The sequence below is a fragment of the Brienomyrus brachyistius genome, chromosome 3, assembly GCF_023856365.1.
Source record: "Brienomyrus brachyistius isolate T26 chromosome 3, BBRACH_0.4, whole genome shotgun sequence".
In the NCBI taxonomy this organism is placed as follows: domain Eukaryota; kingdom Metazoa; phylum Chordata; class Actinopteri; order Osteoglossiformes; family Mormyridae; genus Brienomyrus; species Brienomyrus brachyistius.
In genome coordinates this window covers 28,974,509-28,997,960 of record NC_064535.1, presented here as the reverse complement: position 1 = coordinate 28,997,960, position 23,452 = coordinate 28,974,509, and the positions used below count along the sequence as shown (strand labels likewise).

The following is a 23,452-nucleotide window of genomic DNA, read 5'->3' as shown; positions in this document are numbered from 1 at the left end:
CCTATTGTTAACGGTTATTATGTCAGACTGTATATCAAAATCCAAATTTATATAACAATCACATTGTTTATGATTGAGATCCTTTTGACATGCATTAATGACCGCTTATTCACTCACTCAGAAACTGTTTGAAATAATGCGAAGTATCTCATCGAACATACACACCACGAAAAATGCATCGCAAATGTTAAACTACAAGGCATCGTTTTCGGGACAAAGATACTCGTTATCAGTTATGATAATAGTTGTTTGCAGATCTATCAGAATCGCCTTATCTCGTTAAAATTATGTGTCGACTAGATATGAAAACTAATGTTCAAACATTAATATTACAGAGAGACACTTACTTCCAACGTCCAGCCTGGTACCGCCGCCGAAAGTGTACCACAGTGATTCACGGCGCATTAGCAGCCGTACAAAAACCTCACAGCAGCGCAGTACAGGCAACTAACCGTTTAATACCTAATATTCTAAGGGTATAAACCTAACGAGTGAAAATGTCACGTTTTCTGTTACTTGGACAAACTAAGTATGCTGAAAAGTAACGTGCTGTTCGATATCTGATGTTATAGGTACCACTTGACGGTTATTATATTATTAACAAGTAATAGGCATGTGTTACATCTAAATGTGTTCTCTGACCCAAGAAAGTATATAATTGATGTTTTTAATATTTCTGGATTTTGTATACATCACCCGAATCATATTCCTATAGAAGTCCCAGATATTCACCCTAATACATTTGCGATAACAACAGAACTTAAATGTGCGTATGTGTTAAAGATTTCTACTTGCATATTTATTATTAAAAGCTGGATACTTACTGCCAACATCCAGTCTGGTCCCGCCGCCGAAAGTCCACCACAGTGATTGAATCTGATTGACACGCCGTACAAAAACCTCCCAGCGCTACAGCCGCGTTTCTCCTCGCAGTAATACATTAATGGACGAGTAAAACTCTACTTATGCTCACATTTAGTAAAATACACGTGGTACATATCTTTCTCTTTCTATGAATGTATGAATCACAGTAATTTACAACACTTTGACTGTTCAAGCCAGTATTGCATTGCAGAAATAACAGCAACTTCTGCCTGTGATTTTGCTAAATGCCGTAGAATTGCCAGGTTCTAGGCTTTCCAGTATTTCTTCAAAATCTCCTTCAAAACGATCCTGTTTGTTGCAGACATAATATGTGAATTTCCACCCAGATGCCAGAAACCGCAAGGCTTTAGAATTACCGGATGCCGAAATGAGATCACGTGAGATCACATCACCCTCTGCATAAGGAGAAACTCTGTATGTGAAGGAACCTACTGTAACCAGACAGGGTATTTGCATAAAAAAACGATACTGTACTGTATTGGTGGCACGTGTCTGAGTGGCTCAGCCAGCAGCCTTGAGGTTTTCCACCTCAGGGGTTGTGGGAAATGTTCCCTATAATCCTCTCATGCAATGTTCCCTATAATCTGTTTATAAATTTTAATTGTAATTGCGGTTTTTTTAGAAGAACAAAACGCTGAGGATAATAATTATAATCTGTTACAAAAACACTTGCCAATCTTGAAAGTTTCCTTCTACTTGGGTGACAAGTTCTGTCAGCCAGTCAAGCAAAGGAACATCATCACTTGTTTTCTGAATGTGCTTCCCTAACATCACCAAATAAGTTATGTTATTAATGCAACAGAGCATTAGTTTTGTCAGGAGTTCGTGGATTTTTCCTGTTCAGACATAGGAAATTACTAAACAAATAAAAGTGCAAATAATCCATGCAAATAGTTCAAGATGGAATGGTTGTTGGAGTGTGTTTCAACAGGCAAAGGAGATGTAGAATTGTGGGTAGTAACACTATATGGACAAAAGTATTGGGACACACCTCTTAATCATTCAAGTGTTCCACTCAGACCCATTGCCACAGGCATGTAAATCCAAGCACTTACTGTAGCCATGCAGTCAAGTTTACAAAATTTGTGAAATAATGTGTATTTTGATTTTTCTTTTGGGATGGTTTGGATTTCGTGAGCTTCATTCCCCATTCTGATGTCAGCACTAATGTTTGGTGTTTTCTTTATATATAAAAGTAAAAAGCTGTCTTTTTGAACAGGGACTGGATTTTACAGAAACCTATAAGGGGTGTTAAGGGATCTATCTTATTTAACCTTTTCTTTAAAGCCTGCCTGGATTGTTTTGAGTGCAAGTTTTTTGCAATTTTGTGTGCTTTTTGTTTGCACCAGCGAATCACAGTCATATTTGTTAATATTTGTTTAGTTGTATTTATTCAGCTGGATCTAGATGTATTTGTTTCCCTCTTTGACAAATTTGTACATTTCTCTGTAAGCATGTTTTCGCTCCAAGTACTTTAAGTGGAAAACAGTTTAATTTGTGTAAAATTGTGCAAGTGAAGAACCCCAACTGCAGTTATTGCGTCATTTTAAATTCTGGGCCACACATACATATGGTTTAATTGATAAACTACAAACAGTAAGACATTACCAACATTAAATATGGTAATTATAAAGCTACCAAGTCATTTAGGACAATTATATGCTTCCAACTTTGTGGGAACAGTTCGGCGAAGACCCTTTTCTGTTCCAGCATGAATATTCCGAAGGTGGACAAAGAACGCACGGTCCATAAAGACATGGTTGGCTGAGTTTGGTGTGGAAGAACTCGACTGGCCTTCTTGACCTCGATCCTACTAAGCGCCTTTGAGATGAACTACAATAGAAAACCAGACAGGAGGGATGGACGTAGGGACCATTGGCACAAGGGGAATCAGAGGAGGATCTGTGGGTGTAGGAAATGTAGCCAGCAGAGGATCCGGAGGGCACTGATGGCGTCCATGTCCCAGACGACAGCTCCGGAACATGGAAACACTAGACCAGGGCCAAATCCTGCTCCTGGGCAACTGTGAAGGCTGGACAGGTGCTTGGTCACCTGAGTGTGGCCACCTGAGGTGCTCAGGTCTGAGACTGGAGACACAGACACAGGAGTGTGATGCACTGACGACACGGCCTCTTCTGAGTCGCTGGCAACCTGCTTGGGGTTTGGAGCTGGCAAACCTGTGCCTGGCAAGATGGGCGCTGCTGGTCCGAGCAAAGAGACTTGGGCAGAGTGCCGGCACCCTGGACACTGAATTAGCTGCCCCCTGCTTTATCATGATGTCACATATGGGTTAAATGCAGAGGACACATTATGTTGTTGTGCACTGATTGCTGTGGTGTGTCCACAATGACCACTGATCCCCAAATTCTAAACTCTAAAATTCTCTGGGCTGGATGCTGGTGACTCTGGGTCCCTCTGGGTCTGCAGTGTGCATAGCTTCCTCTCCGTCTTCAAAAATGCAGCCTAAGTGTATGGAGGGCACTGCATGATAAGAAGTAATTACTGCTAAACAAATGTAATGGATGCATAGTGCACATTAATTTCTGTTCAAGGTTTTGCATTGGATAGTTTCAATATTGAATGCTTATGTATGGATTCTGATAACATGACAAAAAATTAACGTGTAAGATATTTTGTTTCATTGATTTAAACGTTTACATTTTGTTCACAGTGCTCTGGCAAAAGCTGAAGGCCAAAGAAACATTACTCACATTCTTGAACACTCAGAGGGAACATTGGTTCTGGGTTCAGTTCCCAGTCCTGCCTGTGTGTGTTTTCTATGTTCTCACTGTATTCCAGTGAGTTTTCTCTAGATGATCCAGTCCCCCATACCAGTCCAAATGCATGTAGTTAGGAAAACACTTCTTTAATTTGACAGTAGTATGTGTTCTGTGACAGACCAGCATCCCTTCCATGGAGTATTTGCCCAGTTCCCTGTGCTTCCTGAGAGATGCCATGCTCACCACGTCTCCAGTTGACATAATTCCTACACAGCTTCTTAAAGAAGCATTTGTGGCTCTTGGTCCTAGTGTGTTGTCCATTATCTAATCTAGTCTGCTTACTAGCACAGCCCCCTCTGGTTTCAAGCATGCTGCTTCATAGCCCCCCGTTATAAAGCATAACCTGGATTCCAAGAAATTTAATAACTTTGGCCCAATCTCAAAACTGTCTTTCAAAAACTTTGGAGAAAGCATTTTATACTATTGAGCTTTTTAAGTGAACCCAACCTTTTGGAAAACATCCAGCCCGATTTTAGAGCACTACATAGTACTGAATGATTTACAGTAACAAATGATTTACAGTACAGCTCATGGGTGATGCTGGAAAATTTGCTACTCTGGTTCCTTTCGACCTGAGTACTGCTTTCGATCATACTCTACTCATTGAGCACCTTAAACACGCCATTGGCATCCAGAGAACTGCAGTCAATTGGTTTGTATCCAGTCTTCGGCAAATAACATTTTTGGTTAACATAAGTAGTTGTTTATCATTCACAGCTGCTGTCAGCTCCGGGGTTCCTCAAGGGTCCATCCTAAGCCCCACTATCTTCTCTATCTGTATGCACCCCATATTTAAGAAGCATTAGATCTCCTTTCATTGTCATGCTGATGTCACAGTTATATTTGCCTCTAGAACTAATAGATACTTGCATCTTCACAAGGTTAAAGAGTGCTTGCAGGATGTTAAGCAGTGGCTTGCTAATTATTTTTTACAGTTACACGGAGATAAAACAGATAGAATTCTGTTTGGATACTCAGCTTCTACTTCACTAGTCCACTAGTGTCATATGCTAAGCCATATATCAAGAATCTCAGTTCTTTTTGACTCTGATCTCAGATTAGATAAGCAAATTATCTTCGTGGTCAGAGGAGCATTATACCAATTTCGTTTGGCTTCAAAAATTAAATCTGTTCTGTCTTTTAATAATTTAAAGAACCATGCTTTTATATCATCTGGACATGACTGCTGTAATTCCCTTTTCTCAGGTCTGTGTAAGTCATCTTTATATCGTTTACAGTTGGTACAAAATGCAGCTGCTAGACTGCTAACTGGTACCAAAAGGCGGGAACATGTGATAGTTACGGGAATCGTAATATTTCATAGGTATATTTTAACCCACTAACAGTACACTTCCTGAAAAGTAAACTTTGATTTATCTACCCCCTCAGCACCTGCAGTGAGTTTTACTGCAGGCGTCTGAGTCACAGTAATCTGGCCTCATAAATGACATCATTTGAAATATTTGAACAAATATTATGGCATCATTACCATAGTTTGTAGTTTGTATTGTAGCATTTGATTTTCAGTTTGAATATTGTTGATGCATTGAGACTGAACTTGGATGCAGAGGATGAGCGTTCAGATGAAGATGGTGATTAAAGTCATTGTCCCTGTGGACTGTGTTGCTGTGATGGACGACTGTGAGTAACAGAGTGTTAATCTCACAGGTTTATAAGCTGCCACAGGTCACTGAGGGACGTGCTGCCAATGCAAAGTGTGTCTTTCATGCAAATGCATGTGATGCATCTGTTTCCATGGCAATGGGAAGGCAAAACTTGGGGCATATTCAAGCTACGAGGTCACAGTTATTATAAAATGGTTGTATGCACCAATTGCATTTTATAATAGTGACCACTAACACAGTGAGTAATTTGAAATTTGTGTGTATTGATTGTGAATTTCCACAAATGTATTAATTGCATGATCATTTTCTGTGCTATTAATTTATATCATAATGTGCTCCGCATTTCTATGGCCAGAGCAGATATTACACAGCAAATTCTGTGTGCAACAAACCTTTTAATGAATAGGTATTACTGATGAATGTCTCTCTAAATCTGATTGTTTTAAGTGACTTTACTGTTTCAGTGTGTACCTTTTAATTGTGACTTTTAATAGATATTATGATATTTTGCCCTTCGGTTGTAACAATGGCCTGTGTTCTTTAGTATGGCAGATCCAGTGTGGGGTTATCCAGTGTATGTGTGTCATCCAGTGAAAGGGGCAAAATTCCTTAGGCTGGTGATATGCTACTGAGTCGTGTGGCCCACACTTTAATGGATGAACTGGAAGTGTAGGCACCGGTCCTTTTGCTTGGGTTTGATTCTAAAAAGTAAAATAAATAACCTCCTTTATTTTCTTGTAACAATGTAACAGGCAATCCGCTCGATATTCTCACCTAAGGAAACGGGGTTCCCCACTGCATAATTGAAGGGCTTGAATGCAGAAGAGCAACTGTAATGTGTGATCTATCGAGGCCACTGAATATATTTAAACTATACGAAAGGTGGCTATTTGAATAATGAGTTAATTTTGATGAAAATCACAATATTTATAGGTGTATTCTAACCCTGTTATACTTACTGAAAAGTGACCTTTATAGAGCTTTGGTTTAGATTCCCCCTCAGCACCTGCAGTGAGTCCCAGCTGCAGCAGTGCAGTCACTGTGCAGTCTGACTGAGGGAGGTTTTTGTACGGCTCTGTATCACTGTGTGAACACGTATTGACTATTAGGGATGTGGAAACTCTGACAGTAATAATCTCCTGCATCTTCAGCCTGGATTCCACTGATGGTCAGAGTGAAGTCGGACCCATAATTAGTTCCACCTCCAGTGAATCTTTCTGGAGTTCCAGACTGACGGTTTCTAATTTCGTATATGAGGAGTTTAGGCGGCTCTCCAGTCCTCTGTTGGTACCACGACACATCGTCATAATATATAGGGCTGCTGGTTTTACAGCTTAAGATCACAGTTTCTCCTACAGTAACAGCTTTTACCACAGGTGTCTGAGTCACAGTAATCTGGCCTCTGGATTCTAAAAAACATAAATAACATTATTTGAAATATTTTAAGAAATACAATTATATCATTACCATAGTTGTTTGTGTTATAGTATTTGATTTTTAATGATGATGCACTCAGACTGACCTTGGATGCAGAGGATGAGCGTCCAGATGAAGATGGTGATTAAAGTCATTGTCCCTGTGGACTGTGTTGCTGTGAAGGACGACTGTGTAACAGAGTGTTAATCTCACAGGCTTATAAGCTGCCACAGGTCACTGAGGGACGTGCTGCCAATGCAAAGTGTGTCTTTCATGCAAATGCATGTGATGCATCTGTTTTTAATAATGGGAGGGCAAACTTTGGTTCTCATTCACACTGTAAGCAGTGGTGTTGGAAAGATTTGAGATTTTTTTCCTATTGTGAAAAAAATGCAGTGTAATAACGATTTTAAAGTATGTTGAAAATAATAAAGATTTTATCATTTAAAATAAGACTTACACTGTTTAGGGTGTAGTTTCACAACTAAACATAACTAAAAATTACTGATCCTTATGATGAAATTGTCTGTTGTAGGACTGCAATCTTTATTAGGTATATATGTTTGAGTAAATTGGCCTCGGTTTCATCATCAGTTTATATCCGTCTTCGAAAATGCAGCTTAACTGTAATGGAGGGGCTCTGCTTGGCAAGAAGTAACTGCTGCCAAAGGAGTGGAATGGGTGGACTGGAAGGCACAGTTTGTATACTGCTGTTAATGTCAGAGGAAGTTTGGCACTCTAGTTAATGAGTCACTGATGCACTACGGGCCTCAGCAGACGGAGACCCCTCCCTGTTATTTCACGTGGTCTGGCACTTCATGGCGAGGTTCTGTTGTTCCTAAATGCTTCTACTTTGCAATAATCAGACTTACAGTAGACCGTGGAATATTTAGCAGGGAAGAAATTTCACAAGCTGACATTGCGAAGGTGGCATCCTATGACAGCATCATGCTCGAATTCACTGAGCTCTTCAGAATGACACATTCTTTCACAAATGTTTGTAAACCTGACTGCATGGCTGGGTGCTTGGTTTTATACACCTCTGGCAATGGGTCAGAATTAAACACCTGAATTCGATGATTAAGAGCTGTATTCCAATCTGTATAGTGTATCCTGTATCTGTGAATAAATGTTGTCTTGATTACTTCTCGGTTGTCTGAATTTGCTGACTCGAGGACATTCTGGGTATACGGGGTGCTCTACGCTGGCCAGGCTTAACATCGATTCCACATATTTCAATGGTGAAATATGTTATATGATTGTCACACCAGACATGCAAATTTAAAAATAAAGACAATTAATAAAAACACACCAAAGCAACCAAAATTAAGACCACGATACATAAACCTAATTGTTAATAATATAAATATAGGCTTAAAACGTGATGTTGCTTCCTTGTAAAAAAGCACAATGGAGAGCAGCAATAGGAAAAGGAAGTAACACCTCAAAAGAAGCCTTAAAACAACTTGCTGGTTAAAACTATACAGTATATTAATACAATTATTACTGATATGTTGTGTAGCATATTACACATAACAAGAACAGCATAGGAACATTCAGGGTGAAACCTCAGAGCTCCCAAGGACTTGTGTAGGTAGCAGAATCACGTCTTCCACATGCCAAAGCACCCACCCTCTACAGCAGTGTGTCTTTGCTGGGCAGCGTTACACCTCTCCTCAGCCACAGTCTGGGGATTCAACACTTGAATCAGCAGGTATTAGGTTAGCGGATGCCTGATTGCACAGTTTTCTGCCATTGCCAGTTAGGATGAGTGATTCACCTTAACAATTCAAAAGATGTGACTGACCACATAGCAAGTTTGGTTGGTTGGCTCATTATGTAGCTTATGTAACCAGGGTTGTTCAGAATTTATGAACTGCATTTTGAATTGACTTGGCAACACCCTGTAAGATATTGAATTGGAACAGCGGTAAGAATTTCATTCATTTCACTTCGATGCAATCATATAACACATACAACATAATTAAATTTAAATAATCTAGCAAAGCATGAACAATTTCATATCAGATTTACTTCCAAAATGGTAGATGTATATATTAACCTTATATATTTACTAGCGAATTAACTTTTTTTTTGCATGATTGTAAGATGAAAATTGTACAACTGTTTTAGCCTGTTCTAATAATATGCATTTGGTTTAAATCAGCCCTCTAAGTCCTTTTCCATGGTCATATATTTATTGTTTTTGCATATTTAACTGCTTAAGCGTGTCTCCATTCATGAGGAGTCTGCACTACCTTTTCTTGTGAATGTCAGTGGGTTTTCAGATGGACAGGGCTGTGATAGGGTTACTTGTATGACTGTATGAAGTGCTGTGACACCATGGTACACAAAATCATAGTTAAGTTATGCATTATATAGGGGACACTTCAGTTGTTACATTCATTATGAATAACAGTGACATGCACATACTTTTCAGGCAGGTGCTCAAACAGAAGGCCATGGCTAACGGGTACTTTTTGCTGATGTAAATATTCACGGTGGGGGGTATGGGCGGGATTCAGTGTTTGCTGTTTATGTTAACATGTTGGGTAATTCATATTCTTTGTGAACAATTGTTTTATTTTGAAAAAGCAAAATAAAAAAGCACCCCCCCCCAGGTACAAGCACAACTATCAGAAATAAGTACAGAATACAGGAATATTATATAAAAGGTTAATTAGTTAGACAAGATTATCAGAAATAAAAGCTCTTAATCCGGTCAAAAGCAGTACTCCATCTCATCAGTGTTTGGGATCTAGCCCCATCCATCCTAGCGGTTGACAGCTCCACTGAGATAATACTAAACACATTAAGAGCCCTTAAGCACTTACACATTAAGCGTGGGGGGTTCCAGCAGCTAACTAGTAACTTCTTAGCTGCTGTAAAAGCAACAAGGCGGCGGCTTCTCTGAAAAGGTGCGAGTGCAAAAGCTGAAAAGTCACTTAGAAAAAACAGGTTAGGAGTTAAGATGATGTCTTTGTCCAATAGGATTTAAATATCAGTAGCTAACTAACACCAGATTGAATTAAGAGCTGAGCAAGTGCCGTGTACCCCTTGTGGACATAGGTTGCCGTTGGGAGAGCTGGAAAGACGCGTATAAAATGTCAAATACATTATGTGCGCTAATTTCCAGTGTATCAGCTGATGATTGGGATTTTTAGAGGACATTGTTACCTCCCATGTGTGCTCAGAAAATGTCTTACACATCGATTTCAAAATCTTTTGACCAAACTGCAACTGCTCCTAAAGGTCTGTATGAAGATCTGAGGAGAAATAAACATATAGAGGAAGCAGAGATAGAAAAGGCATTGTCGAAAAACATTAAATTAAGGAGAGGATATTGTTGTGATCGCCGGGTGATCGGGTGAGCGTGCAGGCAGGCGAACGAGCAGGAACAGGCAAGCAGGCAAAGTGCGGGGAAACGGGGTTTATTCTCAGGACTCGGGGCAGGAAACAGACGACAACTAACATCAATGACAGACAATGAACGGAGGCAAGATGGGGACTAAACTAGACAAGACAACAGGGTACAGCTGGGTACAATCAGGGAAGCACACGTGGATAATGAGGGGGCGTGGCACACACGAGGATCGTACGAGCTGGGCGTGACAGATATAGAAGCAACTCCGAATTTAAAGGGACCCCATAGGCATGAAGAGCTGATCTAATGCACAAATACATAAAGAATGGAACGGCAGGGATGTTATATTGAGCCTTAATATCCTGAAATGTCCTTAGACCTTTATCATTGAACAGATGCCCAAAACTGGTGATATTGCATTCTGCCCACTGAGAGCATCTACTGTAAATGGAGTTACCAGATAGAAACCTATGGTTATTGAAAAGAGGAAGATGGTAATGCCAGTTTGGTATGGGGCCAGCCTGTCTTTCCAAAGGTGGACACTAGATGGGATATAATTGGGCCAAAACGGAGATTACATTGCTCTGTTGAAATACTGCAAAAGACCAAGTCTTTTAAATTATATGGAGCCACCAAGGATTCTTCCACTTTGGAGCCTGAGTTGAACCAAACTGATAAAGGGCGAAGAATGAATGATTGAGCAAAGAGTTTAAAATTAGAAAAGGAGAGACCTCCATCCATCCTACTACGCTGAATAGTGGTCAACCTAATGCGAGAGCGCGTCCCATTCCAGATATACTTGAGTAGGATAGAAGCCAATCGGATCCAGAAGTGAGGAGGGGAAGGCAAAGGTAAGATGGCACTGTAAAAGGTCACGCATGGTAGGATATTCATTTTAACAACTGAGATGCACGTATATAGGGAATTAGGTAAATGTGTCCAGTTTGAAAGATTGGCACTAATGACTGACAGGATTTTCTTAAATTATTGTTCACAGTATAGTATAGAGAAAAAGAGGAGAGAGGACAGCCCTTGAGTAGTGCCTCTACTCAAAGAAAAGGACTGTGAACATATTTGACCTGTTAACACAACTGCCCTGGGATTATTGTGTAATCATGCTAGTCAGGGCCTAAACCCATATGTTCCAGGACAGACCAAAGGTAGTCGAACTCAAGGCATTCAAAAGCTTTCATAGCGTCCAAAGAGAAAACACCACAAGGGTCTCCGATTGATCAGCAGAATAAATTATATGTAGTAAGTGACGGAGATTGTCAGAGGCTGAATGAGAGTTTGTAAACCCCGTTTTGGTCTTCATGAACCAACTTGGTCATAAAAGATTCGAATCGGCGTGAGAGAACTTTGTCATACAATTTGACGTCTACTCCAAGCAAGGAAAGTACACGGTAATTAAAACATGAGCCAGGGTCCTTATCTTTTTTCAAAAGGAGGAAGATACTTGCCCTGTTGCAATCTTGTCTAAAGGACCCTTGTTTAACTGAATAATTTATCATATCAAGCATGAGTGGAGTTACTTAATATTGGTAAAAATCATATTTTATAATGTAACCTTGGGCTGCAAGGTTACGTAACCCCAACTACGCCACCCGAGGCCCTGCCCCTCAGGACTTCAAATTAACCCCACGACTTCCACTTGCAGTTACATTTGCATGCACACAGAGACGCATATCCCAGAATTAAAACAATTTATCAACACAATACTTAAAAAGAACCCTCCCAGCCTTTAAACAATTACCAGCATATGACACCACTAAAACATAGACAAACGGGGTTGAGAGCAAAACCCAGGTGCTGGTGGTCCAATACTATAATCACGCCTTAACCCCTTAGCCAGCCTGGGAAGGTGCTTACCTGGAAGAAGAAAAAGAAGGAAGGGGAGACACCACACACATACACCCCGAGGGCACACATATCCAAGTGGGAGTTAACATCAAAATCACAGCAAACCACATCCTGGAGTTAATACTTCTCACTCACCCCACATTCACTCCATGCAGTGCAAGAAAACAGCCTCCAACCCCCAAACTCCAGCACCACACTCACTGGCTCTATGCTGTAAATGGGGAAGAGAATAAACTACCCTCCAGACCTCCTACTATACCAGCCAGCACCCAGTTAGCCCCGGTAACCACCCCCCCTTATTCACAACGATAGCAATACATCCCACATAATCTGACAAACCAAACAAAATCAAAACAGGCAAAACAGCAGTGACCATCTCCTGAGCGTCAGCATAAACCCGGACACACACGTCGCCCCGAACCCAGCCTGGGAAGAGATCAACAGTCCTTACATACCCAGAACAAAACAGGAATGAACCAAACCACCCCGTCCAACCCCTATTACTCATTACCTTACGGCGCAGCCCAGACACGAAACCAACCGCTCACCACCATTTCCGTCGCTTGCAGGAGTGTCACGGCAGCAATCGGACCACTCCCCCACTACCGGCTTCCCACCGTTTTTATCCACACCGATCTTAATTCATTGCGTGTACCGCTGTTTCTACCCAATTAAGACTCCATTACGAAACGCCCCCAATTACCTAACCAGCGTCTCGTACATACAGCCCGATACTGGATCCGGGGATGGCGTCATCCCTAGCGATCACCGGTTACAATAAAAATGTTTTAACCCTGTTACACATACTGAACTTTATAGAGCTTTGGTTTAACTTCCCCCTCAGCACCTGCAGTGAGTCCCAGCTGCAGCAGTGCAGTCACTGTGCAGTCTGACTGAGGGAGGTTTTTGTACGGCTCTGTATCACTGTGTGAACATATTTATACTACTGATATAGTGGAAACTCTGACAGTAATAATCTCCTGCATCTTCAGTCTGGACTCCACTGATGGTCAGAGTGAAGTCAGCACTAGATCCACTGCCAGTGAATCGAGACGGAATCCCAGAGATACGGCTATTTGCGTAATAGATCAAGAGTTTAGGAGCTTCTCCCGGTTTCTGTAGATACCAGGCCATGCGGGGATTATTATTATAAACATACACTGGGCTGCTGGTTTTACAGTTTACAGTGACTGTCTGTCCTGAGGAAGCTGATATCAGCTCTGGAGTCTGAGTCACAGTCACTTGTCCTCTGGATTCTGAAAATACAAAATATAAACATATGAACAACTGAATAAACATGCAAAATTTCCACACTTAGAATCTTCAGTCATCTAAATAAAAAATGCACAATTCATCAAGGAATGTGTTGCAAAAATACAAGCTTGTTCTGTGTTACCGTGAGTGAGGATGAAGAGTAAGATGCTGAGGCTGATCAAAGTCATGTTTGGTTGGAGTCTGGTGTGATGAAGGGCAGCTGTCAGTCATGAAGTGTTAAACCTCCTGGAATATAAACCCTCCCAGAGCACTGAGGCATGAGCTGAAAATGCAAAGTATCTTCTGACTGACATCATAACCGCAGAAGAAATAAGGAAATTTTGTTGTTCAAAATGAAAAAATAACTTCCTTATGCCCTAGTCAGGCCCAAGGAGAGGGGATGCAGCCGGTATATCGCTCCAGGGCCTATGAAGCTCACGGGGGCCATGAAGCCCAACACATCCCATAATTTGTATTATACAGTGATCCCCAGCTATACTGCGGTTCAGCTATTGCACCCCCGCTATATCGCAGATTTTTCTGTGGAACATATGTAATTTTCTATCACGGAAATATGCAGTTTAATAGTGATAATTTTTTATGGGTTTTTGACAACTTTTTTATGGTGAAATAAGCATTTTCCTATGCTAAACTATTAATAACAACAATGTATTACTGTAATTATAACATCTGTATATAAATAAAAATGGAGTAAGAATTCAATAAGTACATCCTACCTGTAGTGCACTTTGCAGCCTGTTCATAGCAAAGCATATGGTTTTCAGCAGATACTATGTGTGCTTAAAAGTTTGCTAGAACAATATTATAATTTATAACTAACGTATCATTTAAGCAATACACTAGTAAATCATAAAACATACTGCTACGTACATGTAGAGTCGCAATTCATAACGAAATGTACATACGCTTTTCATTTGTCACTACGCGTGCTAGACAAGAGTTCGTTAGAACAATAAGTATTATAATTCATAGTAACTATAACATAACTAAATATACATATATATATTACATATTATTATTATTATTATATTTATGTTACTCATATCTTTAGCCTGACATCCACATATCATATGTGCTTACAAAGTGTGTTTTAATAAGTTCACATGTATTTAAAGTGTGTGGTAGGGGTATTTTAAGGCTTAAACTATATATATATATATATATATATATATATATATATATATATATATATACATATATGGTCTTTCTATATCACGGATTTTCACCTTTTGCTGCTGGGTCTGGAATGTAACTTCTGCGGTAGGCGGGGGATCACTCTAATTTGAATATTAATTTTTTTAATTCGCCCTGTGATGGGCTGGCCCCCCATCCTGGGTTGTTCCCTGCCTCGTGCCCATTGCTTCCGGGATAGGCTCCAGATCCCCCGCGACCCAGTAGGATAAGCAGTTTGGAAAATGGATGGATGGATGGATGGATGAATGGTAGGACTCTATCCAAATATGTGCATCAGTCTGTTTATTCTGTTGACAATTCCTGCCACTGTCGCCTCTGCAGAGCACTCATTCAGCAAGCTGTAGCTGGTAAAAAAATTCTAAGATCCACTATTTCATAAGTGCGACTAGTAGATTTGGCAAGACTCAGTATTGAGTCTGATCTAGCAAAACAGATTAATTTTGATTACGTCATTCAGAGTTTCGTCAGGTAAAAGAGCAGGAAAGCACCTTTCTTCAACAGACAATAAATGCTGTATAAACATCTATTACTGTTATAAATATATTACTTTATTTTTATATTTATATTTATACATATACATACTTATACAAATGTATCAATATAATCTATCCATCCATCCATCCATCCATTTTCCAAACCGCTTATCCTACTGGGTCACGGGGCATATTTTTATTGTTTTTGCATATTTAACTGTTTATGCGTGTCTCCCTTTGTGAGAAGTCTGCGCTATCCTTTTCTTGTGAATGTCAGTGGGTTTTCAGATGGACAGGGCTGTGATAGGGTTACTTGTATGACTGTATGAAGTGCTGCATCACCATGGTACACAATATCATAGTTAAGTTATGCATTATATAGGTGACACATCAGTTGTTACATTCATTATGAATAACAGTGACATGCACATACTTTTCAGGCAGGTGCTCAAACAGAAGGCCATGGCTAACGGGTACTTTTTGCTGATGTAAATATTCACGGTGGGGGGTGTGGGCGGGATTCAGAGTTTGCTGTTTATGTTAACATGTTGGGTAATTCATATTCTTTGTGAACAATTGATTAATTTTGAAAGAGTGAAGAAGAGAACAAGTACAAAGGCACAAAAATTACCTCCTAGCCGCCCCCCCCCGCCCCCCCCCCCTCCAGGTGCAACCATCAGAAATAAGTACGGAATACAGGAATATTATATATTATATAATAGGTTAATTAGTCAGACAAGATTATCAGAAATAAAAGCCTTAATCCGGTCAAAAGCAGCACTCCATCTCGTCAGTGTTTGGGATCTAGCCCCATTGAGCTCCATTGAGATAATACTAAGCTGACTAAGAGCCTATAAGCGCCTACACATTATAAACCCTGTTTGGTCTTCATGAACCAACTTGGTCATAATTGATTTGAATCGGCGTGAGAGAACTTTGTCATACAATTTGACGTCTACTCCAAGCAAGGAAAGTGCACGGTAATTACAACATGAGGTAGGGTCCTTATCTTTTTTCAAAAGAAGGGAGATGACAACTGTGTTGAAATCTTGTCTAATGGACCCTTGTTATACTGAGTAATTTATCATGTCAAGCGTGAATAGAATAACTTAATATTGGTCAAAATCATATTTTATAAACATGTTTTAACCTTGTTACACATACTGAACTTTGGTTTATAGAGCTTTGGTTTAACTTCCCCCTCAGCACCTGCAGTGAGTCCCAGCTGCAGCAGTGCAGTCACTGTACAGTCTGACTGAGGGTGGTTTTTGTACGGCTCAGTATCACTGTGTGAACACAGGAACATTATGGTAACTCTGACAGTAATAATCTCCTGCATCTTCAGCCTGGACTCCACTGATGGTCAGAGTGAAGTCAGTACTAGATCCGCTGCCAGTGAATCGAGATGGAATCCCAGAGTAACGGGTACTTGCATAATAGATCAAGAGTTTAGGAGCTTCTCCAGGTTTATGTTGGTACCAGTGTAAGTAGTCATTGTTATACACAGCGGGACTGACTGTACAGCTCATGGTGACAGTCTGTCCATGGAGAACAGCCTTTACTGCAGGAGTCTGAGTCACAGTGACCTGACCACTGGATTCTGAAAGTAAAATCAAAATGTAAAGATATTAGAAATAAAATAAAATGAGAAATAATAACAAGTCAATCAGTATTTTTTTGTAATTTTAATTTTGTAAATGAATCCGTATTATAAAAAATGAATATCAGTGGTTGTATTTAGCCAGAGAACAATGAGCTGAATATGTATATTAAGCTTTACATATTATTTTTGAATTATCTGTATTAAAAATTACTATAATTTGCCCTTAAAAAGTACAGAATATTACCTTGATAGAGAAAGGCAAAGACCACAATGAAGATGCTGATAGACGCCATAGCTGTGTTTGTGTCTGTCGCTGTGAAGTACAGACAGCTGTCAGTCATGAAGTGTTATGAAGAGGATTATAAGCACCTTCAAGGCACTGAAGCATGTGCTGCTTATGCAAAGTGTCTCCTCTATGCAAATGACCATCCTGGGCCATCAGGCCCATAGACTGAAGGTTAATGGGCCACACTGGAATCAATCTGAACTCAAGTGGTTGTATAATATTATATAATTGTCAGGTTCTGTACTGTATGACCCCACCCTCAATGACTCTTCCACGTTTGGCCAACTGGCATTGCTGGCCATTCTATGTTTCCCCCTCTCTGTCATCTAGTCCATCCCTTTCCTATGCATTTAGTCCCTGATCGGCCAGCAGATGTTGCTGGCCAACCTGCTCCCTCTGTGTTAGTTCCTAGTGTGTTTTCCCAGGTCCCCGGACTGCTGTGTAGCTTGGTGGTTTGACCGTGCGCCACACAGTCTGTGAACCCTCTGCTCGTGGGTTTCAGGCTGGCCTCATGTGGTGTTTTTTTCCCCAAGCGTTTATTATTTTCGCCTTCCTGTTGGCGAATTGGCAAAGATATCGTATCACAATTTTTTTACAGTCATATCACGATTTCGATTTTATCACAGTACTTATACTGATTTGAATGATACTTTTTTTTATACTATTTTGCAAGTTACTGAACAGTACAACCAAAGTATTTTTCTTCGTAAAAATATAGTCCTGAACAATAAAACAGGATTTTGGCCAAAGAACATTTCTGAACAGATTTTAATCAGTTTGTGCTATTTTGCCAACAACTTTATTTAAAGCAAAATAAATATTTAAAGTTACTTCAGAACAAAATATCAACAAGAACAAAAACGTACGAATGGTAAGCAATAAAAATGGCAACTCTTATTACGGGCTAATGCTATTCTTAAACTATTACTGAATTATTCAACATTATCATTTTAAGATGACATGACAATACCTCTTTAGGTAAAACAATAAATAGGTTCTTAAAAGGCTCAATAAAGGGTATAAATGTAAACTTAAAGTTAAATTGTGGTTCTCTCGTTATACTGTTTCGGATGTTGTCTCTTTAAGTGATTAAAAAGGTCCGTCGTGTTGCCGTCCGACGCAAAGTAACGACTATTTGTTCCTTATCGTTTGGGTAAAAGCCAAACCACTTCCGTATCACTGATGTAGAGTGTTTTTTAGGGACAAACTCTTCCATTACATTCTGACTTTCAGCCATTGCTTCCCGCTTCACTCAGAATCAAAGAGAGTGGCGGAGTGAGAACTGTACGTCATTGATGTAGTTCACGTTGGTTGCTGTTACTAGCAAATAGTCCACTTTGGCTGAGGAAAAACAATAGACAGATAGAATGTAATCTATATAGACGATTCTATGATCTCTCTGCTTTGGCAGATCGTCAACACGTAGATCATCTTCAAGATTTCATATTGTCATATCGCCCACGCCTATCCCAAGTTCAATGTTTACTCTACCTCAGTTACTTTACCTATTGCCTGTTTCTATGTGTCAGTATTTCATTGTTCCATCTGTGATTGTTTGATTGTTTTGATGATTCACACCTGCCTTTTGTCAGTCCTCCTCATCTGTGTATTTAAGTGCCTGCCTTTGTTCAGTTCCCCAGTCAGTCATTATATTAGGTGCCTGTGTTGTGGTGTGATCCTTTGTGTTGGACGTTCTGTCCCCTTGCCTGTTCCTGGGCATTTTTTTTCCCTTTAGTAAACTCCCTTTTTGTTTCAGAGCAACTAAACATGTCATCACCTTCTGTTTTCTGCCCGTGTCACACCGCCGTGCCGAAACTACCGTATAATATGGAGCTTCCCAAATGTCTGTGCATAGTTTGAAAACTCAGTGATACAGATGCCAATTTGTACCTTGCAGCCATACTTTGTTGGCAATTCCCAGAGGCTAGAATCCTCAGTGATAGCAAGTCTCTCTGACAAGCTGGTGCAGTGCTGGTGCAGTATGGCTGGATACGCCGCAACAGGTGGTTGAACCGGTATGCAGACATTCAACAATTGAACTGAAGTGCATTTCTTCATCACTATGACTCACTGTTCTTATAAGGAGGCTATATTCACCTTCAGTGTGGCTGTTCACATGCAGTGGGTGAACTGACCATCACCATTTGTGCTGTTATCTTTGAAGAAGACGCCATAGCGAATATTCCTCTTCGTTCAGCAGGTGATGCACACTGCGCACTGACATATTTGTGTCACTTTTTTCCTGCGGTCCTTTGTTGATTGGGCTGTCTGTGTCATGCATAAGAAGCATAATTAGGGATGAAGCTAGACTGCAGGATATGGGATATGTTTGGACTGCCGCTCGGCTCGGATAAGTTTAGTCTAGATCTTCATGTGCAAAACTGTCATGCATCCAGTTAGTTCAGTTGGTCGGGGGCTTTTCCCTCCAGGACCTTGTGTGTCTGCCCATGCTGGGTTGCAGTAAATACAGGCTGAGCCTCTGAGACACTATATTTGGGTCGACTGAAAAGCTGGACCTGACTGGCCAACTAAGCTGACATTGTGTTAGTTATAGTCGACCCCTGAATCTCTGAACCGAGACCAGGCATGGCAGATCCAAAGATCACCTTATCGGCTGAGGCGAATCTACTGTGACTCCACCACCAGGAAAAATGGAAGTTAAGCATTAGTAAGGAAAACCCAGAAGGAATCTGAATAACAAATTCTAAACAATCTAAATAAACATTTAAGTTAAATTGGAGTCAGATTTGGTTAGGTTTTGTTTTAAATGGTAAGCAACTGTCCAGGTGGACTCGGAAGCACCTACGCACATTCAGAGCCTTCGGCTGTCCATCATGTCGGATTCCATCCTGGGCCAGTGGGCGGCTCCCTACAATCTCCTGCAACTTCAGCCTGGACTCCAGTGATGGTTAGAGTGAAGTCAGAACTGTAGTTAGATCCACCTTCAGTGAATCGTTCTGCAGTTCCAGATGCATGGCTTTTTATGACCAAAGGATGTGTCGCCGATACAAAACAAAATAAACTATCTCCTTCAGTTTCTTGTAACAATGTCACTGGCAATCTGCTTGATCTCCTCACCTGAGGAAACAGGGCTCCCTACTGGCCAATTGACGAAGCATAAATTGGAAGAGAAGTTACAATGTGTGATTTGTTGCTGTTAATGTATATATTTTTAATAATGAAATGTGTGTGTGTATATAAATAATGAGTTAATTTTGATGAAAATCATAATATTTTATAGGTGTATTTTAATCCTGTTACACTTTTATCACTGAAGGACATGCTGCCTCGTGCCCATTGCTTCCGGGATAGGCTCCGGACCCCCTGCGACCCAGTAGGATAAGCGGTTTGGAAAATGGATGGATGGATGGATGGATGGATGAACATGCTGCCAATGCAAAGTGTGAAAAACGAAATAGCAAAATATCTCCTTCAGTTTCTTGTAATAATGTCACTGGTAATCTGCTTGATTTTCCCGCCTTAGGAAACCGGGCTCCTCTCTGGACAATTGAAGGGGCAGGACTGCAGATGATACAGCTGCTATGTGTGATCTATCAATGTCGCTCTATGTATTTAAATAATGTGAAAAGTGTACATATATATAATATGAGTTACTTAATTTTGGTAAAAATCATATTTTATAAACATATTTTAACCCTCTTACACATATGGAACATTGTGGAGCTTTGGTTTAACTCCCCCCTCAGCACCTGCAGTGAGTTCCAGCTGCAGCAGTGCAGTCACTGTGCAGTCTGACTGAGGGAGGTTTTTGTACGGCTCTGTATCACTGTGTGAACACAGCTTTACTGCTGATCTCATGGTAACTCTGACAGTAATAATCTCCTGCATCTTCAGCCTGGACTCCACTGATGGTCAGAATGAAGTCAGTACTAGATCCGCTGCCAGTGAATCGAGACGGAATCCCAGAGTTACGTCTATTTGCGTAATAGATTAAGAGTTTAGGAGCTTCTCCAGGTTTCTGCTGGTACCAGGCCATGCGAGGAATAGAGGTCCCAGCATTATACACTTGGCTGCTGGTTTTACAGTTTATAGTGACTGTCTGTCCTGAGGAAGCTGATATCAGCTCTGGAGTCTGAGACACAGTCACTTGTCCTCTGGATTCTGAAAATACAAAATATAAACATATTAACAACTGAATAAACATACAAAATTTCCACACTTAGAATCTTCAGACATCTAAATGAAAAATGCACAATTCATCAAGGAATGTGTTGCAAAAATACAAGCTTGTTCTGTTTTACCGTGAGTGAGGATGAAGAGCAAGATGCTGAGGCTGATCAAAGTCATGTTTGTTTGGAGTCTGTTGTGATGAAGGGCAGCTGTCAGTCATGAAGTGTTAAACCTCCTGGAATATAAACCCCCCCAGAGCACTGAGGCATGAGCTGAAAATGCAAAGTATCTTCTGACTGACATCATATCCTCAGAGCACATATGTAATATTTGTTGTTCCAAAATGATAACCAGTTCATTATGCCCAGGAGAAAGGCAAACCTTTAATAGTCTGTTTGTTTCAGTGTGACATCAAAGGTTTTAAAGTGAGGTAAAATCAAAATGATGACTGATATAAATGTGTTACCATCTGCCCCCTTCCGAGACTCTCAGACCTCATTTCTGTCCTTCTTGGTTCCTGTACTAAAATTCTGTGATGAATTAGCAGGTTTCATGTGCATCAGATACATGTGTTAATGTGTAATGAGGCTAATGTTGATCCCATCTGCAGCAATAATTCTTATTACATCATGTTAACAGTTATGTATTGCAGGGCTCAGAGTTTGAGCTGAGTGCCTGTGTGTCTTGCTGTAGCTTAGCTTGTGTTATTCCTGGGTGTTTGTCTTGCTAAGTCGGCATGAAGGGCATCACTAGGGCTCTGTAGCCCCCAGTAAATGTACGCTAATTACTTTAAATGGTGCGCTCTAATTCATTTTCTTTATAACCAGAATCTGCTAGTAGAGACTTATCTCCCCTTTTCATAAATCTCTAGTGACTCTCTTGGTCGGTGCCCCCTCAGAATACAGTGCCCTAGGCAGTTGCCTATGTCACCTAAAGGGTTGTCCGGCACTGGTTGGCAGCATTGTTACTGGCTTAGTGGTTTGTGCAACACTATCTTGTTTCTTGGGTCTGTTGTTACTGATGACCAGTGTCTTGAGTTCCTGGTCCTAGTTAGCCTGTATCTTGTTCCAGGGTTCATGGTCCTGATTAGCCGAATTTCCACAGCCGGTAAGGTGGGAAACTGTTGTCTTGTTCTTAGGTTTGCCGTGATCATGCTGGTTTGTGTTTCAGCCCCACTTCCTGTTTCCTGGGTCCTGCTTCCTGTTCCTGCTTTTCCAGTCCTCTGCACTTGAGTCTGCCTTTTGTGCACCTCGTCCTGGAGCCGCCCAATCAGTCAGCAGCCCCTAGTCCCACTGATCACCTGTTTATTATCTCAGGGACCAGTGGGGAGAAAACCTGGCTTTGTGAATAGATGGCCCAGTTTGGGCAGCTCTCTCTCAGACGATGCTTGTGAAAGCCAACAAATGTGTTTTTAACTGAATAAGTCCCCATCGTGACGCTAACTACTCACATTGAGCCTCAAGGTGCTTAATATTTCCTAATTGAGTAAAATAAATCAGTGGCCAGTTTTTTCAGTATCACTTCAAGTTGGACCCTTTTCATTCTCTCCAAGCAGCCTAGTTTTGTGACTGCACTCATTACCAAGGTGTTTTCAGCAGCTATTGCATTTCTTGTACAGACCCACTGAGTGTCCAGCCAGTCCAGTCTGCTGGACCCCCAGGTACTTAAACCACTAAAGTTTGCAAGGACATACATGCTCAGATCTGCACAAACCTGTAATTCTGGCAAGAAATGATTAATGATTATCACTAAGGTGATTAATTGCATATCTGCTCATCAGACTGGGTCCAGCATGGCCCATTAACCTTCAGTCTATGGGCCTGATGGCCCAGGATGGTAGTTTGCATAGAGGAGACACTTTGCATAAGCAGCACATGCTTCAGTGCCTTGAAGGTGCTTATAATCCTCTTCATAACACTTCATGACTGACAGCTGTCTGTACTTCACAGCGACAGACACAAACACAGCTATGGCGTCTATCAGCATCTTCATTGTGGTCTTTGCCTTTCTCTATCAAGGTAATATTCTGTACTTTTTAAGGGCAAATTATAGTAATTTTTAATACAGATAATTCAAAAATAATATGTAAAGCTTAATATACATATTCAGCTCATTGTTCTCTGGCTAAATACAACCACTGATATTCATTTTTTATAATACGGATTCATTTACAAAATTAAAATTACAAAAAAATACTGTTTGACTTGTTGTTATTTCACTTTTTATTTTATTTCTAATGTCTTTACATTTTGATGTTACTTTCAGAATCCAGTGGTCAGGTCACTGTGACTCAGACTCCTGCAGTAAAGGCTGTTCTTCATGGACAGACTGTCACTGTGAGCTGTAAAGTCAGTACGGCTGTGTATAACAATGATTATTTAGCCTGGTATCTACAGAAACCTGGAGAAGCTCCTAAACTGTTAATCTACAGAGCAACACAACTTTTCTCCGGGACTCCGTCTCGATTCACTGGCAGCGGATCTAGTACTGACTTCACTCTGACCATCGGAGGAGTCCAGGCTGAAGATGCAGGAGATTATTACTGTCAGAGTTACCACTG

General features: G+C 40.6%; 1 long non-coding RNA gene and 1 gene segment (V, D, J or C); one reads left to right on the top strand and one right to left on the bottom strand.

Moving 5' to 3' along the window:
• Positions 1 to 23,452, bottom strand: part of LOC125738142 (Ig kappa chain V region Mem5-like) — a 76,418-nt gene that overhangs the window by 30,856 nt on the left and 22,110 nt on the right. Inside the window, 1 exon segment of the V gene segment in view lies at positions 16,169 to 16,337. Coding sequence covers positions 16,169 to 16,337 — 169 coding nt within the window.
• LOC125738158 (uncharacterized) overlaps positions 1,047 to 23,452 on the top strand; it is a 27,867-nt gene continuing 5,461 nt past the window's right edge. Inside the window, exon 1 of the long non-coding RNA XR_007396747.1 lies at positions 1,047 to 1,127. This is a non-coding gene — a long non-coding RNA (uncharacterized LOC125738158). The remainder of the gene's footprint in view (positions 1,128 to 23,452) is intronic.